The 20066-nt window shown below is 41.0% G+C and overlaps 1 protein-coding gene across 7 annotated transcripts in view; it reads left to right on the plus strand.

The window, feature by feature from the left end:
• The window catches only part of EML1 (EMAP like 1), a 125410-nt gene that overhangs the window by 36292 nt on the left and 69052 nt on the right, over positions 1-20066 (plus strand). For 6 of the 7 annotated variants that reach the window (XM_058844502.1, XM_058844510.1, XM_058844540.1 and 3 more), the window contains exon 1: positions 6273-6532. The exons of the other annotated variant lie outside the window; for it this stretch is intronic. In XM_058844502.1, the coding sequence (XP_058700485.1) occupies positions 6466-6532 (67 nt within the window). In that variant the 5' untranslated portion in view covers positions 6273-6465. Of the gene's footprint in view, positions 1-6272; positions 6533-20066 lie in introns of those variants that run through there. 7 annotated transcript variants of the gene reach the window in all.

A 20066-nucleotide genomic window follows, 5' to 3' on the forward strand; every position in this document is an offset into this window, starting at 1 on the left:
AGCAAATTCTCCTGGTACACATCACTTCCCACGAGATGCCCTTGATTGTGCTGGATCCCAAAACCAGTGAAACAGTGACACAGGGAAGGTGGGAAATCTGGAATATCAGCTCTGGTAAAGCACAAGTTTAAATGACCATCCTACTGACCAGGGAATATAAAACAGAGTGCTGACATGCTTCCCTCTCATCATAGGCCATGTGGGTACCTGTTTGCAGAAGAGACTTCTTTCTCACAGTGTAGCTGATGTATTCTTTGGACATACATCCTGTTTTGTACTTCTGGGTTTTACATGTTTGTGTGAATTGTTACAGACCAGTTAAAATGCTCCTTCTAAAAAGTGAACAGAATGGGTACTCTAGAAACACTTTGTTAAAAATGGCATATTTTTGTGTATACCTTAAATTATCAGCTTACTATGCTATTATTCAAATATAACTTTAAAGAAATATGTCTATATTATAGCTTACTCTGGTCTCATTCTTCTCTAATATAATTCAGAAGGCATAGATTTATGTAGCTGTAGCTTTGTGTAACTCAGACATTAAATTTGAACAAAATATTATTGAAATATATGCATAAAATAAATCTCTGGAATAGATACTGTTGCAGTAACATCTTTATAATCATAGCATAGAAATTAAAACAAAATACTGATTTCAGCCATGTGCAGAAGGGTGTCAGTGTGCTGCAAGCCACACAAAACCATCACATTTTCATACTCGCTGACAGCATTTCCCAGTACCTGCATTCTGGGGGCTCCCTGAGGTTCCAGTGGATGCAGGAAAGATCCTTCTGCTGGGAGGGAATTCCCCCTGCAGAGTGGCACAGACCTGTAGATCCTCCTGTGCCCTGAATGGTGAACTGGTGAACCTGTGCCAAAGCTATTGTACCTGAAACCAGGGATGCTCCTCTCTCAGGAGGTAGGATTTGTGCCCCTGGCTACACAGATCTCCAACAGTTCTGCTAGCAGAAGCTTTCAGCCTCCATTGAGGGCTGAAGCCACCAAAAATAGGGTTGCAGAACTGAGTTATAACTGAAAACTTCTGAGAAGTAATTTTGAAGAGTGGATGGATCATTTTGTGTAATGCCATCCATCACTGCGCCTCTTCACATCAATCCCACAGAGTATTAATATCTCAGAAATGCTGTTCCCATCTGCAGATTGCAATGGAATATGGAACAGCAGTTGCATTCCTGTGTATCTGTAATATATTTTGCTTCTCATCAGTTTCAAATCAGAATGTCACGGCAATGGATGTAGTAAGTCTGCACTCGGACATTGCATACATTGATGTGCATTGAACCCAACATACTAGGGGGCCTTGCAAAAATAAGGGTATTTCTACAGCAGACACTGTGTTTGGAAACATTTTATAACAAAGCATACAAGTAGTATCTTCAGTGTTTACAGGCAGGGTATTCTCAGTAGACTGATATTGCAGTTGGTGCAATAACTGGAAGTTATTCTGGTTTGATTCTGTCACACATTTCCCAGCATGGCTTTGGCTGTGTCATGTTTTTCTTCCCATTTTCCGAACAAGCAAATAAAGCCAACATTTATTTCAAAAGGTGGTGCAAATCTGAAAGCATCAGTGTTTGCTGAGCAGCCTCCCTTCTTTGAACAGGAAGAAACATAGATGTGGAAAGCATTATTCTTTTCATCTTCAAAGTCTTCTCTTTTTATTTACAAATTAACCAATCTGCAAAGCAGTACTTTTTCTTTTTTTTTTTCCAGAGCAGTATGATTTAGACTATTCTTATTAATTATAGGGAAACTTCCATAATTCCAATATATGTAGTTCAAAAATATGTGATATATACAGACATATTGCAATGTATTTTCATTTGGGTTCTTAAACCTGCAGAGCTTTGATGGTTTCATCCCACATTTGCTATATTGTATTTTTAATGCGCTCAGACTGTGCTGGTATAATGGTGATCCTCCACTTATACCCCATCTTTCCCACATGCATGAAGTCTGCTTTGTAGTGACATTCATGAAGCTCCCTGCTGTGGCTGAAACACTGGAGTCCTGCTATTTAGAACGAATGATTATTCCAGTGGTTGAAGTGTTCTCACAAAGGAGACTGGGCAGCAAGACACTTCTTCCTTTCCTACCACACTAGGAGAGGAAATCCTTATTTGAGCCTGTGATAGGATCCTGACAGCCAACACCTGAGTTTTAACAGTGAGAAAAAGCCACTTCTGAGGAATGAAGACAATATATTCACTGCATGAAATTCTCTTAAGAAACCCAAACATTCCTGCTGCTTTCTGAATAGAAAGGGAAAACAAATAAACAATTAAAAAAAAAAAATCAGTATAAATCAGGATTTCATCAGATTTCAGAAAGCTAAATCCAAAACTTAACCCCAGAGCCTGTCTCTGCTAAGTACTGATCTCATCCTGCTAGTGCCTAAACCAGGCATTGGCCCTTCCTTCCCCAGGGTTCCTGCTGTGTGCAGCTTGCTGCTGCTGCTGGGCTTTGTGCTGCTCAGCCATGGCCCCCAGCTTCTGTCAAAGCACTGTGTCCTCCAGCCCTGAGACAGGGCACGGTGCCTGTGCTATGATGCCAGCTTTCACACCATCTAACTCTCAGTGCTGGGGAGGAACAGCTGGAAAAGGCTCCCATTTCTTCTGTTTTGAAGAGATGATTGAGGGAGAAGCACACACGTGCTAGCTTGTGTTTTGGATTGCAGTCTGGGCCCAGGCGCCTAGTGTTGAAGTGCTTCAGCTTTTTAATGAATAAAACTTCTGACTCACAGAGGAAAAGCAAAAGTTGAACAAACATATAATTTAAAAGCTTCCATGCTCAAGCAGAGACCAAATGCTGCATTAAGTAAGACTGTGAATGGTGAAATGGACTCTGGTAAATGGACATGGTAAATGGAAACACAGTGAGCTACAGAAATGAGCTCAGCTCCCTTTGATCACGCTGCAGTAAATGTGACCTATCAAATGATTGCTAAAGAGCTTCAGGGGATCTTCAAAAGTCATGGTAAAATAGATGCTATAATTATATCCACTGATAAATTTTAGCAGAACCAGCACATTTGCTGATGGTGCTAGATGCTTTGCCTGATGAAGATTTCTCTAGTTACTATGTACGTTCAGTACAGCATCCATCCAAGCTTCCCTGATCTGTTCAGCAGACGGGCTCTGCACTGACCTGAAAGCAGAGCCCTCCAGTCTCTGTGGTGAACCGAGCCTTCACCTCCTGTAAACTCTGCACAGAAGGGCTCACTGCACCTGATGCCATCAGCAGCTCTGCACAGCGGGCTTTGCCACTGACAGCCAAATCCCAGCGTCCTTCCCTGAGCAAGTGCCATCACCTCTAGCCCCACACAAGCCCGCTGGAAGCAGTTCAGCACAGACCCAGGAGGCAGCTAGGAAGGGCAGGCTGTGCAAGCTACCACCTCATGGTGAAAGCAGCCTCATCCTGTTTTCAGGAAGGGATAAAGGGAACATCAACATTTTCAGGAGCTGGACTTTGGTGATCCTAGAGAACCCCTCCCGACTCAGAATATTCTGTGATTTGGCGATATTTTACTACAGTCTGTTAACAGGGAGTGAAAGCAAAAGTCTTCTTTGTCCTGACACTGGAGTGTATTAACTCCCAAAAATTCAGCGTGGGATGGGTGAAAGCTCTTTTATTCTCACTTAGCAAATAGTCATTCACATTACACTACTCAAGACAAATGAAAGTTCAATCATTAGGTGTAAAATACATCTTTCAAAAATGTAACATCATACAGCTTCTGACTGCCAGCAGCCAGTGTGCACAAGTGTACAGCAACAATCCTTTCCTTATATATCAGCCTCACTGTACTGCCCAGGATGCCACATTCCTACTTCCACTTACCAAAGAACAGGTTTCAAAATGTACAAATGATGAAGGCTTCAGTATACTGAAAAATGGACAACTAAAAGTTCTTTTGTTGTTTCACCATACCAGAAGAATTCCCAGAGACACATTAGTGCATCTAATGCTTCTAATCCATTGTCCCATTGTTCCCACAGCCAGACAGAATTTCTTTTTCATTTCGTGCCTTGTGGTGCAGTTTAGTATAATGAGATTGTAACAGGTCTCAAAATCATTAAATTATGAAAGTGTTTCCCTTTTCTAACCCTTGCTCTTAGAGTATAATGGCATCATAACAGCATCTGGAGCTGAGATCATTTTCTGTCATGTCTCTGAGCTGATTTGAAGCGCACTGAGCTGAAATGCTTCACAGACACCTTCACCATTCATTTCAGTGGGAAATCTATTGTAAGGTTTTACCTGTATCTCTCTTTAAGAATGGATTGGATTTGAGTTTCTAAGTGACTTTTAATTTCTATTCTCTGAAATGGAGCTGCATTGCCTCTTTCTGGTCTTTCTTCTACTTTGGCAAAGCTCATAAAAGTTACTGGGCATTTACTTCTCCTATCTTTGTAGCAATCTCACTGACCACACAGTTTTTACTAAAAATGTAATACTTTTATTTAGCATAGGTTTAATATTTTTATTTTCCAAAACTTACACATCAGAAGGAGGTAGAAGTTAAAGTAACATTGACATCTTATGGCGAGCACACCTCTTGTCCCGAGATGGTGGAAAATAAGCATATTAAAACACTTCTCAACCTCAAAAATAGTAACCAAATGATGGCTATAATGTTTTAAAATGAGGCTTTTAGTCAAAATTTTTACTGCAAATGAGCTTCATTTTTCTGCTGTTGCAACTTGTCTGCCAAGAATTCTATATATGTTTTTCTGCATGTATGCAGTGTTTCAGAATAATATAGCATCTTTAAAACATTTGAAAGCTTATAAATGAAAAGTTCATGAGAAAACCTAAGGGCTCTATGTTAATTTTAAAGATGAGAAAGAATCATGACTTCTTTAAAACACTAAGAAAACCTATATGCTTTTGTAATTTTGAAGTAATTTTCTATTATTTTTTTAATCTCTGGTTTGGGTTTTTAAAAATATATCATTAAACTACCACAAATTTTTGTTATTTATAGGCCACAGCAATAAAATGCAGTTGTTTTTGTCTGATACAAGTTAAGCACATCAGGCTGGGTAAGTGCTTTTGCTGGAGATGACTTCAACTCTACCAATATTGGCACTGGCAATTCAGGAGGGAGCACTTTTCACTCCACTTTAACATGGAACTGATATCTCTGCCTAATTTTGTAGCATACTTTTGTGTTAGCACTGCCACAGTTTAGTGGTTGGAGAAAAGATACCAAACCCACGCCTGTAAATGGATCCACATGATGGAACTGTCCTGCAAAAAGCTCCTGGAAGGACTTGGGTCTGAAGACATGATGTGTTAAGTGCTTCAGCATTTTTCAAGGTTAAAGGTGCTGTAGATATGCAATTAATTATTTCCCTTGTGTCCCTTGAGGAGCTTGAACTGAAAATGCCTTTCAGTCACTGGACACTTCAACATCTCTTAGCACAGAAATTGAAGCTCAAAACGTATCAAAAAATTCTACAATATTACTAGTCACCAGTTTTGAACCACTACCTTCGTGTCACCATGAATGGACATTATGAACATAGCTAGATAAAAGCCTGCTAACCAGTTGAAGCTCTTCTAGTATCCTGTATTGAGAAAGTGTATCACTCTTCAAACGACCTAGTTTAAACTGTATAAAATGGCATAAGGAATTACAGTGTGTATAATTTTTTTTGGTTTTGTAAGAGAGTATCAATTACAATGTTATCATGACAGCTCCATCCTGTAACCAGGAGAATCGCCACTGAAATCAGCGGAGGGGATAAGGTGCAATTACAGGCAAGGCTGTTGCTCCGGCCGAAGAAACGAGAGGAGCCTCGGAGAAGGCAGCCGAGCTCGGAGGCAGCAGGGAGGGATGCTGAGGCTGTGTGCGGGGGCTCCCCGGCCGCACGGCTGCCACGGCAAACCCCTGCCCGCATGCAGGGACGCTCCGGCCCTGTGTCCACAGTCGTACTTCGGGTTAGTCCCCGGGCCATCGGCGGGCATCTCCCGCCGCAGGGCCGGCCGGTGTCTGCGCTCCACCTCGGCCCGATCGGGACATTCGGTGCCCCGGGCGCGGCAGGGGGACCCCGCGGCTCGTCCTTCTCGCAGCCGCGGCCCGGAGCCGGCGGGGCCGCCGAGGACAGATGGCCGCGCCGGCCGAAGGACGCGGCTCCTCTCTCGCCCTGCCGGCCCGGGGTCCCCCCGCCTCCCGGGCCGCTCCGTGACGGCGGCCGCCCCGCCCCGGCCCGCCCCGGCCCGCCCCGCGGGTCTCCCCCCGCGCCTCGGCGGCGGAGCGGAGCGGAGCGGCCGCCGCCCCAGCCGCGGCGGAGTGAATGGGTTGCCATGGCAACTGAGTGAGGCAGGCAGCGAGGCCGCCGCGGCCCCAGCCGCCTCCGCTCCGCAGCGTGTGGGCGAGCAGGCAGCGGGCGGCCGCCGGGACAGCCGAGGGGACGCCGGGAGCGCAGCGGCAGGATGGAGGACGGCTTCTCCAGCTACAGCAGCCTCTACGACACCTCCTCGCTGCTCCAGTTCTGCAACGGTAAGGGCGGAGGCCACCCCCGGCGGGCAGCGGGGTCCCGGCGCTCCGGCGGGGCGGAGGCGGAGGCCGGCGCGGGGAAGGCAGCGCCGGGAGCGGGCCTGGTCCAGGCTGCCGGCGGCGTCCCCACCGCCCAGGGCCGCCCGGCACCGCGGCGAAACTCGGGGAGAGGAGGAGGAGGAGGGAAGAAACTTCACCCCCTTCAGCCTCCCCCGCTATACGGCGGGAAACCTGCCAGCCCTCGGGGCGCCTCTGCGAGCAACTTCTGCTCCTCCTTCGTGGGAATATGCAGAGATACGTGTGCCTGTGTGGACGGTCTAGATGTCTGTGTGCATCTTTCCCAAAGGCAGATCTGGTAGCTCAGGCGATCACCCACCGCTGCGTGTCTCCGTTGCGCGTATGCCAACATACACACAACACACACACGTATATATAAATAAACAAATGTATATGTGTAAGACATGTATTTATATCCATGTATAAGGCCGAGCTGCCCGTGACCCCGGGGGCGCAGTGGGACAGGTCTCCTTCAGCCCCCGCTCCCAGAGCCCGCCCGGCGCCTCTCTGCACCAGCCAAGGGCGGTGTTGAGGTGCGAGGTGCCTGTGTGGAGTTACGGGAGTCGGCCTGCAGTTACTGATTTTTCTTTCTGCTGTTTTTTAAGGTAGGGGTTATTGGGGTGGTGGCGTCACCTGCATGGCAGCATGACAGGGGAGCTGCCAGGCTGCAGTGATGGGTCGTAAAAAAGGAAGGAGATGAGGCTCTGCAAGAAGCCTTACAGGCAATATTGGAGATTGGCCTGCATAGTACTTGGGATTATTCAACTAGCTGATATTCCCTTGGGGAAAACAAATCAGCTATTCTAAATATTACAGAGAGTACTTCATGGTAAACTATAATCTCAAAATACCTTACTTTGATACGAGTTATTGCTTTTTAGCAGCAAAATTGTGAGCATTCATAATCTCGTATTTCATATTTGTGGATCTCTTATTCCTCTACATGTTAGTAGTAGTCTCTGCTTTGTACTGCTGTCTGAACAGCTGGAGTCAGGTTCATATGAAGCTGCTTCATAACAGCAACTGCATCAGACATAGCAGCCTCTTTCCTTGGAAGATGAGAAGATGATAAATTTCCCATTATTTTCCATGTGGTGTGGTGCAAGAATGGGACAGGTTTGCAGAAAATTCTGATATGTGTGGACCTGGAGATTGTGGGAGCAGTTTTTTTGGGGCAGCAGGAGTTGTGTGTGTGGGCTGAGCATTTGACACTGTATTTTTGGAGCTCTTCTGGAGAGAAAACTATGACTGTGTATGGGGGTTGCACACTGATAGCAGATGCCTGTTTTGCCTAAACTTAATAAATATTTCATTGTAAGTGTTTTTAATAAGGAAGCATACAGCAATGTATTTCAAAGTTTATACTCTAATCCATTTACAAGCAAGCTGTCTTTCTACCAAAATCTCTGGGCTTGGCTTTTACAGTGATCATGATAGTAGCCTGCATGTGGGAGCAGAAGGAGTAGCATCACTTTCTCAATACTTTGAAAAAGCAGAGTATCTTATTCCTGTGGATTGTCCCTCATATTGATTTAGTAACTCAGAGCACCTCTTATACTCGATGGAAATAAGCCATATGTATTTATACTGTACATAGGTTAAAATCTTGCTTAATCCATAAGTACTATATTCTGGAACAAATCACTTGCTTAGCTTTGTCTCATTGTAGATAGTGACCTCAGGGGCTGTTGTAAGTTTGTATTATTCTGCACTTTTAAAAGAAAGTGGTTGAATTCAGAAGCCCTTTATTTTATAAGTTAGCCTTTAGTGAGACTATATTAAGTGAGATGAGGAATTAAAGATAATCAGGCCTTTGAGTACAGCCTTGAGGTAATCAGGTATTTCACACATAACCTATGAGGAAGAAAATATAAATAGAGGATGCCAGTGAAGGTTTTGAGGTTGGAAAGTGGTTAATGAAATTGCTTTACAGGGAAGTGGAAAGCTCTTGCAAGTATAATGGGCAGTATGAAAAATGATGTGAAATTGGGAGTGGGGCAAACATATAGAAGAAACCAAACAAAGCCATATAGAAGAAATCAAACAAAGCAAGCAAGTGGTAGAGAGAGATAGATGATATGGTTTTAGTGTATGGTAAAGTGAAACACAGAATGGCTTGTAAGCTCTCAAAGTGATCACTGTTGTGTGCTTTAAAGGTTCCTGTTCTGAATAAGATTAATTTTAGTTGTACATGAAAACACATGATGGAATTTTCTCATGCTCTCAAACAGAAGAAATGATAAAGAGACTGCCCATATGTATTCTTTAGAAAGATCAGGATGCAAAGGCTGTGCTCCTGAAAAAGTATCTGTAGGTCACCTGCAGGGGAACAACCAAGGTCTAGCCTGGGCCAAGGATGGCTGCAGCTTCTCTCACTTCTCAATACCTTCTCCATGTTTGGAGTGGGTGGGAGCCCAAGGGGGGTTGGGAAGGAGGGAGCAGTAGTGGGCAGGAGACTGTGATGGAGATGAGGGAACAAGACCTTGGCTGGTGGAGGACCTGGTCAGGGAGAGAAAAGTTAATACAAGAACAGATTTGCTAAACTTGCTTCTTTCTTTCTAGAAAGGTCCCTGGGTTCAGGAGAAGAATTTGGGTATTCACTCATGCAGATTTAGCGTGATTATTTAGTAACGTGTTTTTACGGCTTGTGATGTGTAAAAAGTAAGGTAAATGGAGAAGGAAGGGAGAGAAGAAAGAGGTGAAAATATGTTAGTTTTGAGCTGCATGTCTAAAATCTAGGGCAAATATTTAGCACAGCTAGTTCAAAGGCACCTACTTTCTTCAAACTCGTTTTTACAGAATAGTAAAGGTACAGTTGGCATTTGAGAAACATTGTGTTAATGAACACAAGTGTCAATCTGAGATAACATCAAAGCAAGAAATACAAACTTCCAATGCAATTTTAGGCAAGTTATTTCATTCTTGATGCCTTAGTTTCTCTAGTTGTAAACTGAGCAGAAAGTACATGCCTGCTTTGGAGGAGTTTATAATGTTTATTGATTTGTTTGGTATCTCCCTCTTCAGTTTCAGAGGACAATCTAAAATGTTTTGTTAGTTGCTCTGTCTGGTCTGTTTGCTTATTTTTAAGAAAGACACTAAAATAATTCCTCTTAAAACCCAAGGACAGCTCTCAGCTTCTGTATCACTTTCCAGGTAATGAAGGACTCTGTTGGTTTATTTTGCATGTTGTAAAGTAAAGCTTAGATAATATTAACTGTGCCTGGTTATAGATACCTTTCGTGGTGTAGAAGTTACTTTTAGGTGGAAAGCCAGTATGTTTATCTACAGTCAATCAGGTTGTTAGTCATGTGTTATTTAAGCTGAAGGTAAAAGTGGAATACTGATAAGGCAAGAGTGTTGAGGTTTTTAACATCTGCTTAAAAAGTGACGGAGAGAACCATGCTGGACATGAAACACTACCAAACAAGACACATACTGGAATTAAAGACAGTTTTCATCCCACCTCCAGCTGCAGCTGTGATCAGTACTGATTATAGATAGATTGAGAAAACACGGGCAGAATTTTGTGGGTCCTCTGATCACAAATCCCTGTCTATTCTCTATTTGTTTACACAGCCTTCACCTCAGTACTGGCTGTGGGCAGGATTATTAGGTATGTGAAATGTAAAGGCTGAAATCTGGGGCTCCTGCAAAATGCCTCTGTAGACTTAAAGATGGAAGTGAAAATTTATCTATGATTTCTTTGGAACTTGTAGCATCTTTTAAATGTCCTTCATGTGGCTACTGGAAAAATCAAAGCTGTCAAATGGCCATTCCTGCAACCACAAATGTCTTGTTTGGCAGAAGCTTCAACTTTAGAGTGTCTGAGAAAAGCAGTAAAAAAAAGTGTGAAACATTATTTCTTAATGAAATAGATATATGTGGCAAGGGACTCCATAATATTAATTACAGTTCTGTTTAACAGATTACCTGAAGTGTAATTTTTAGTAAAAAAATTTAGAGTTAGAGAAAAATTGAAATTGATACAAACTGTGCTTCTTTTTTAAAAAGAGCAGAATAATCACAGAATATGCTGAGTTGGAAGGGACCCACAAGGATCATCGATTACCCAACACTTAGCCCTGCACAGGACCATCCCCAAGATTCACACCATGCACCAAAAGCACTGTTCAGGTGCTTCTTGAGCTCTGTCAGGCTTGGGGCTGTGGGCACTTCCTGGGGAGCCCATTGCAGTGCCCAGCCACCCTCTGCAAGAACCCTTTCCTGATATCCAACCTAAACTTCCCTTGACACAACTTCTGGCTATGCCCTCTGGTTCTGACACTGGTCACTGTGGTGGCTGCCTATCCTCCTCCCTTCATGAGGAAGTTGTAAACTGTGATGAGGTCTCCTCTCAGTCTCCTGTTCTCCAGGCTGAACAGACTAAAAAAAAAACTCTTGAAAAGTAATGGCCCTTTTTGGTTCCCTCCCCACAAAATCACTAAATTATATTAAGATTTTTGACAGGTAATAGCTTTGATAACTGTCAGTCACTCTTAACTCACAAAAAGTAAATTTTGTGACTCAGTTTTTGTCAGTGTGTTTACAGTCTGAATCTTCTGTTTCTGTAATTCTCCTCCATTCCTGAAAAATTGAATATGTATACCTCTTCTCTCCAACTCCTGTATCTGCAGGTGTAGCAATGCCTGTCAGTGGGGAAATGAGCACCACAAACAGGAAATCTGTATGGACAGAATTGTTCTGGTGGTTGTCTCTTCTTTCCCATTTGACACTCACACTTCCTCTCCTTAACCTTGCTACATGCAGCCAGTTACTCTCTTCCTACAGCTGGACCAAAGTCACACAATATGGAATGGGTTAGGGAAGGAACAATGGTAAGTTGAGCCTTGTAGCTTTCAGGGCACCAGTTCAAATCTGTCAAGGGCTGGAAGAGACTGCAATTTGTTTTACTGTGATCACTTCCTAGCAATAATTCAGAACAAAATTGGATTTAATTCAGTTCTCACTGGGCAGATTCATGCACTGTGTGTAGGAAAAGGTGTTGCAAGCGTGTTTAAAAAGATGTTGCAAACATGTTAATAACATTACTCATGTTGTTTTTCTCAGAAGTCCATAACAACACTGTCAGAGAGACAAATCAGGCTTTCTCATGTTTCATCTCTAGACCTCTCCAGAACAGCAGCATGTTTTGAATTCAGGAAGGGAGGCAATACCCCACTTGCAGCTTCTACAAGTTTTCTAGGACAGAAGATTTTATTACCTTAGACATCATTGCTTCGACTGCATTTTCTTAATTTTTCTTTTGGTGACATTTGTTCTGGCTCTTGCAGTCAAACTCTTAAATGAAATGCTGAATTGGACTCTACATTAAGCATCAGTTTTATGCATTTTGGAGCTATACAGAGTATTAATTGATTCTAGAATATTTTTCTTCACTACTGAAGTAAAGGGGAGGGAGGGGTGGCATACAGAAATGCTTTTTTTGTTGTTGGTGGTATGTGCAGTAATTGAATGCAGAATAAATCAGTATGCTATGAATTAAAAATAACTTGCTGCAATGGACACTTGCACAATATATATTGTTAGCCTATTAGAGCTCAAACTATTACTACTAATAAGACGCTATATAAGTAAACTGAATTTTTTGCCCTTTAATTAGCTATTTATTTCCAAAACATGAATTATTAACACTTGTTTTAGTCATGAATGGTGTTAATTATAGTTACTGGAATTTAATTTTTTCCCTTCTTTCTTTTTTTAAATAAGCATCTAAAAACAAATGAAAATGTAGACCAGTCATGAGAGAATCCTCTAGTGACAGTCAAACCTCAACAGAGAATCTGTGTCAGTGTTAGCAATATGGAGAGAAACTACAAGTATCAAGTATTTTATCATGAATAAAACAACATACAGAATTGCAAATTAAAGCATTGGGCTCTCAACAGAAAAACATGCTTTATCTGATGTTCAAGGAGTTTTTTAAAAATTTAATGGTACTTTACAGAGCTGATAAAATATATGTTTTAAGTTCTAATTAAAAATAGCAAATCTGAAATTCTTTTGTTGAACCTCAAACCACATGCAAATAACTCAAATAAGGATTAAAATTATATTGAAAGTACATTTTTAATAAGTGAATATACGTGAGGAGACACTGAGGGAGTGCACCAGTCAGTGACATACATTTTAATAGGTTTTATTCTGACTTCCCTCTTCTTTCTCCTTTCCCTAGAAATTTATGATGAAGATTTTAAAGTTGATATGCAGTTCTTTTGTCAAGAGAAGTTTTGTGAAGCTGTAATAAAGAACCTGTCTTTTGATCTTTAAAATCTTGGGGATGATGAGAGAGAATAAGTAGGAAGGTTGCATGAAACAGTGTAATGACTACATTTTTTGTTGGTTCTTGCTCTTTGCAAATGACACTAATTGGGCAACCATAAGGAATTGTGAAAGCTTAGAGGGAGTGCAAAGGAGCTGTGGATGATGCTCTTCCATGAAACACAATTTAAAATGTTCATCCATTACATAATTAAAAATGTGGAAGTAGCTCCCTGAGGTTTTTTAGGGAGATGGGGTGGGGATAATGATATGTTAACATGATTTCACTAAATTAATTCTTTGGAAAGTAATTAAGTGAGATTGTCCACACTCCATTACTTCCAAAGGGTAAAATCTGACATGGCCCATCATATTCTCGTCTTGCATTGAAATGACTGATTATTGAATAAATATAACATATTCATTTGAAAACTAGCGTTGGAGATCTCTAGCACTGTTTATAGGTATTGTGGAATGTAGAAACTAATCACCTTTTTGGATTTAAAATTTGAAATAAACACTTCATTGTGATAAAAACAATTTTTATTTCTTAGCAGCATAGATCCTGTATTTATTGGAAACTTATATCAAGGTTCCTGCAAATGGGAATGAAGAAACATTTTCTGGTTTTAAATATAACTTCTATAAGTGTGTTGCAAGCCGTATATGAAACATTCCCACTGGCTTTTAGGCATCTGAGAATTGAGTGTGAACTGGAGCCTAAGCTAAGCTTTGAATTGTGAGGTTCCTAAGATGTGGAATAGATGAACACATTTCAATATGTAAATAGAGAAACAATCTTTGTTTCAAGCTAGTAAAGGCAACTATATTCAAACTTTGTAATGAACCTTGTTTTCAAGGTTTTACATTTTATGAAACCTAGATCTTTCTTTTTTTTACAACTGTATGAAAAATATAGCATTCTGAAACAGCCTTTGACATTTCCCAGTGCAACTCCTACACTCAAGTGGGGCTGACTGGGCACTGGTGTCTGAAATTTTCTTGAGGCTGTTAAAGGTTTATGAACCCTGAATTCAGCAGCATTAGGAGCAGCTCTTACTTAGGTTTGGCTTTTTTTCCTTTGGTGAAAAAAAAAAATCCCTCTGAAACCTGAGAACGATCCTGACAGACGATTTTATATTTGTTTTATGCTTACTAAAACCAATTACCATTTTGTTGCTTCCTTTTCCCCTTCCCTGCCTAGCATTTCACAAGCTGTTATACCCAGACCTGTCGCTGCCTAGAAAGCATCCTTCCATCTCCCACGTGGAGAAGCTGCTTTAAAGAGCTGGCAGGATGTGGCAGGGGGTCCTTGTGCTGCCCCTCAGACAGGTATGTCAGGGTTCCTGTGTTATCCCATTGTCCCACTGCCCGGTGCCCCATGAGCAGCACGGAGCCCGAGGGTGGCTTCTGGGAGGTGACCGAGGTCTGGGGCTGCATGGGTGGTCCAGCAAGGCAGGCTGGGCCACAGGGGGCAACGAGGTCTTTATCTAAACTGATAAAAACCTCACAGGCATTAGCATATTCTGAGGCTCAGGCTTTATTCAAACCAGTGCCTGCATTGCTGCCTTTTTGCTTTACATCTTCCAAATATAGGCCAAAATTATAGGGCAGTGACAGACAGGACTATGCTTAAACAATCTTAAAAATCCAGCCATTGTTTTTAGGTTACTAACTGTGAACCTAAATAGAGAATTTTGATTTAAATTTTAAAGTTGAATTTAAGGAGTTCCTGTCCATGTATTATATGAGACAGCATTATAGAGCACAAGTACAATACCTCAGTGTAACACAGTAAATAATTACTGATGTGATTTGGGGTAAGAAGCAAAATCCAGACAAAATGCAGGCAATAGAAATTTAATTGTGGACTTCAGTAGGACTGTAGTTTGAAACTCTGGAAATGATCATGGCAAAGTCCAGTTGAATCTAAAAAACTGAGGGATAGAAATTTTGGCTCTCATAGCAAAATATGTATCTATTATAATTTAGTGAACTCTGTATAATGCCATGCAGGGAAAGAGGTGTGAGGGTAGGTTCTTTCTTTTTCTCCCTTTTATGCTAGACAGTGTGGGAAGTCCTTGTAGCTGTATTTCAGTTTGGAAATAAGTGATTTCCTCTGTGTTCAGAAGTTTTAATGAACAAATGAGGGGTTCTTTGGGACCAAATATTTTATACATACAATTTTTAAGTTAAGTGTTTATATATTTTGCAAGGCTTGAGGCCTTTCTCTGCTGAGAAGTGAGAAAAGATCCATTTTTAAAATTTGGGGGTTTGCTGTGTGGTCCAGCAGAGGTGTCGGCTGGGGTCAGCTACTGGTGGCATACAGATAAGCCTTTTCTTGACTGGTATATACACATACTACCTCTGTGATGCTACACTTCAGCTCTATGTCCACATCAGCAGGAGCTGTGGGACAAGAGGAAGAAATCTGTGAAGCAAAATAGTTTGTGGTGAGGTCTGGAGTATCCATTGTCTCTGCATTTACTGTGGGCTAGCTCTAACTTAATGCTGTGCACCAAACACACTCCAGCCCTGGAGCACTCCTGCTGTGATACTGGAGTGCTCTCCCAAGGCTTGGCCTCTCTATGAACCAAAGAGGGGTGATGGGTGATGAGCACTGCATAAGTATCCTTTGGGTCCAAACTGAAATATCTACAGGGAGCTGTGGCAGCTAGAGCCAGGCCAGCTGTATTGTCCTGGTCTCTGAGAGATGTTTTCTCCCACTCTCTAGTCTTTAACCATCACTCATTCTGATTTGGGAAGTAACATGGTCAGTACCACAACAGAGAAGTTGCTTCCTTTATATTCTGTTCTGGTTTTCTTGAGAAGAGATTCTTAATATGGTGAACAAGGGACCACAGAACCTGTGATGGGCTTAAGCATTTTACATCTGAGGATTTTTTTAACAGTTTCTCTGTCAGAAAGATCATTATGAGTGTTGATCATGTTCAGAACAAAAAAATTAAAAACTCTGGACATCTTTATTTTGAGCAAGGTTTAATAGGTCAGACAGAACTAAAATCAAGGATTTACATTTACAACAGTTCTGCTTTACTGAAAGATCTAAACCCTAAAATCTAAAGATTTTAAGGCAGAGAGAGGGGAAGGAATATGGAGGTAGCTGTCTAGCTGTCCTTTTTATTATTTAAGAGCTTGGTGTTTCCATCTCTGTTTTTAAAGCTGAATAAACAGGATACAAATAGTAAGGGCTTTGGTTATGGGGTTCCCTCCCCCAATTGTTATTGATTATTGGATGTTGGGTTTTGCATAGATTGTTTTTGCTGCATTGGATGACCTGTGGTTTGAAAGACTTAGCATAAGCATGTTATCTGTGTAAGACTGAAAAGAAATTGTTCTGGCTATCACACCAGTAGTATTTCAGAACAAATTTATAGTTGAATTACATTGTTAGTTATTTAAATGGCATTTCAGCTTTCTTTTATGATCTGGAGGCTTTGTTTTGGTTTTAGGAAAGAGTTATATATATATATCTGAGTTGCAGGATTAAATGTTCAGCTATGGAATTGAAAAATGGTTGCTGTTGTGTTAAGTGAATGTTTTATAACTAAAATTCATGGAAGTTAGAAAATACATTTGTTGGTATGGTCTCCCAAGAGCAATATATTTGTATCTACTCACTCATTTTTTATGGAACACAGGGTTTTATGCATTAAGGTGAAACTTTATGGCAGTGAACAGAGTAGTGTGGTTTATTCCAGCATTGCCTCACATGTAAATTAATTGAGAGAGTCTGTTTTGTAGCTGTCAGTCCTTGATAAGATACTGTTGTTGGGATTGAAGCTTCTTCTGTGAACAAATACTCCTGGGCGATTGATCTGCTTACTTATAAACTTTGTTTAAATAGGGGGAGTCTATAGTAGGCCAACCTACCACTTCCCACCCTCCCACAGGGCCAAGATCAATCAAAAGAAGTATTTCTCCTTTCATCTGCCCTTTTAAAATAAAATGTATCTTGTTTCTGGTGCATACTGATGTAATACAATCATTTTTCTAACTTTGAAGATGAGTAACACTATGTGATAATGTTTCAACTGTTTCAATGAAAAGATACAAAGTAACATAGATGGGGCGGCAAAGGGATGTTAAAGATGACAGGCTGGGTCCCTCAGATGTTATGTGATAAAAGGGTATATAGTGTTCCTTAGGAGAAAAGGTTAATAAACCAGAGAGCTGTGGGAGCTGGAAGATAGTAGTGTAAAATTGAGAAGAAAGAGGTTAAGTGGATTCTGGTCTTGAGGGCAAACCTGATGTCCCTGCCCCACTGCCTGTTTCCATTTTCAACTGGGGCTGATAAACCATGCCACACTGTGCAGCTGCTCGGGAGGAAGGTCTTGTTTCCCCTTCCCTCACTTGCTATCTGTGGTGTCACCTACTTGATGGACTAAATTGTCATGAGTTAGTTTAACATGCTAACCTAACAGAAAAAAAATAAAATTAAAAACAGGCACTATCTGTGTGTGGTATTTTGACTTTGCTTTTGCTGGGTTAGTTTTCTGCCAAATTAGAGAGTTAAATCAGCTTCCAGAGGCAGCAGAAGATAAATTGTAGAAGGGGGTGCTGCAGGCTTCTGGAATGGCCATTGTGTCCTGTGGAACTGGACCCTTGCTTTTGTCATTGCAGCTGCTTGTGGCACCATGTGTTGCACAGCATCAGTAAATTAATCCAAGTTAGAAGTGTTGCCCATCTGTTATGTATTATAGCAGGTAGAAGTGATCCCCTTTTTTCTGTCTTGTGCCAGGCATAGGAGTGGTAGGCAAACTTTTAAACAATGTATAAGGCAGTACAAGGGAGAGACATGCAGCTGCTGAAGACTAATAAAGAGAAAAACTCTTTTTGACTGCTACAGATATGATTGAAAATTGAATTAAGGTTCATAGAGGTGGAAAATCACCTATGCATCATAAATTTAATTTCCAGTCCACCTACCCATTCTAAGAGGAGTGGACACAAATTTTTTACCATTGAGATTCCTGTCTTTCTTTGGTGAATATTTAGTTTTTGTGGCTGCTTTTCATGTGTATCTGTGTGTGTTTTGTTGTTTTTTTCCCTCCCTGGAAACTATGAATCTCAATGGTTTTTGTAATCTTTTTTATGTGCTTTTCAGAATATGACATCACAGTCAATTAAAAAAAAATCATAGTTAGCCCCAGGCACACAGGTGTACTGTATTTTTTTAAACTGAAACTTTAATTAGTAATTGAATATCACCTACCTTTTTTCTTGCACTTTGGAAATTTGTAACTTTGTATTTCTTAGATTTTTCCTTTGTAATTTTGAGATAGAAGTAAAATCTCTATCAAAAGAACAATGATCTCTTCTTTGTTATATTACTTCAGTTGGGAACATACTTGTTTCAGGGGCATGTTCATCAGATTGTTCCATAACTTTTCAGGAAAAGGCATACCCTAAAATCAGAATTGATCAGTAACAAATGTCGTCAGTGTGATGCTGCTACTCTGTTCTCAGAACCAAGTCTGGGCGTTCTTTTGATTACAGCAGACTCATTGCAAGGAGAAGAGGAAGATCCACAAGATCTCTGTGCATTGAGGAATTTAAACACAAATACTCTTGCAGAAGCTAGTAATCATCTTCAGTGGTCCCATATAGGTAGGCCTTTAGAAACTTTGCACTTGAGAGAGAGCAATTGTGCCCCGATTGTTCACTTTTCATTGTTTCCATGAAGATTAACTAAGCCTAAAGCAGCTCCAATGATTCCTGCAAGGCTCTGTAGGATTTTGTGAAGCCCAGAAACCATTTGGTTGATGCTGGGTTATTAACCTTGGTACTTGTGACTCAGAAGGTTATGAGAGATTTGTGTGCATATTGTTCCAGGAGGGGGTAACTTCAGGGCTTTTCCTCCTTTCTAGTTTTTATATTTGAGTTTTTAATTTAAAAAAAATGTTTAGCCTCAGGGAGCCTTCCAAATCTAAGCCTTTTACTGCCTCCTGAATTTGGCAGTTGCTTCTCTTGGTTTAAGTCTCTAGGCATGTGTGATGTGAAGCTTTGAAGTAGCTGTTGCCTGGCTGAAGCCTCTCTGGAGGCAAGGAGAAGGATAATAAAGTTTTGTCATTTTCTTTCTTTCCATCATGCAGATATTTTAATGGAAGTGAAACAGCTAATTTTTAGTAAAGACCCTAAAATTACAGAATTGCTAAGACTGTCTCTTTTGTGGTTTGGTTTTAATTTAGAACAATTGCTAAACTCAGTGGTGTGGAAAGCCACATGCATTTTGTCAGTGTTTTTGTATCTGGCATTAGGAACTGGTTAATCCATTTAAGAAATGGAACAAGAGATTCAAGAAGGAGATGTTGCAGCTCAGTTTTCTTACATGTTGCCCAATGGACCACTGACAAATATCAGAAAAGGCAAAGAAAGATATTTGGGGGGGGGGGGGGCAAAAGCTCCATCAGAAGTTTTTCTTTGTAATTCTGGTTCTACATAGTATCTACCAATCCCATGCTCAGTGAGCAAACAATTGCCAAGTCATTGTCAGTCTGTATCCCAAACAGCAAGCACCTTACCTTGATCTTTCTGAGTAAGTCTCTATCTCAGCACTGCTTCTGTACTTGCCCCAAGAACAAAATTGATACTAGCCACCTTTTCCTGGCTATTCCTAACTTTTTCCAGCCTGGCTCCCTTAAAATAAGTGTCTTGTTGTACAGAATCAGAAGTAGGACAATACATCAGGGAGGGAAAAAAAGCTATTTCAAACATCTCGATTATGACATGGTGAAAGTCTGTTTTGGTGTTTCCAGCTGTTTCTGGCATAGAGCACCTCTGGCACTACACTGGTTTGTATTAACTAGGTTTACTAGATTTAGTAGTGGCTAAAATACACAAAGTGATTTTAAAACAATTGGTATCATGCAGCCATTGCTCGGTTTACCAGACTGTGTTCTATGATGCAAAGACTGTGCACTGTGGAAGCTTTATCTTTACTGTAAATATTTTAGTAAGGCTTTTTGTAGAAACTTGATTTATCTTAAGAAGTGTAAATTATCTGGCCTTACATGCCGTTTATTGGAGTACCTTTTGTTCTGCTGCGTATATAGGTAGACCTATATAAAAATTTTAAGTCACTTTGTGCTGCAAACAGCAATTCTGTTACTCTGCTGACAAGTCAGGAACTTGCACAGTTGTGAAATCTTTCCTCTTTTTTTCCAGTTATGACTGGGAA

This window comes from Poecile atricapillus, chromosome 1, assembly GCF_030490865.1.
Source record: "Poecile atricapillus isolate bPoeAtr1 chromosome 1, bPoeAtr1.hap1, whole genome shotgun sequence".
NCBI lineage: Eukaryota > Metazoa > Chordata > Aves > Passeriformes > Paridae > Poecile > Poecile atricapillus.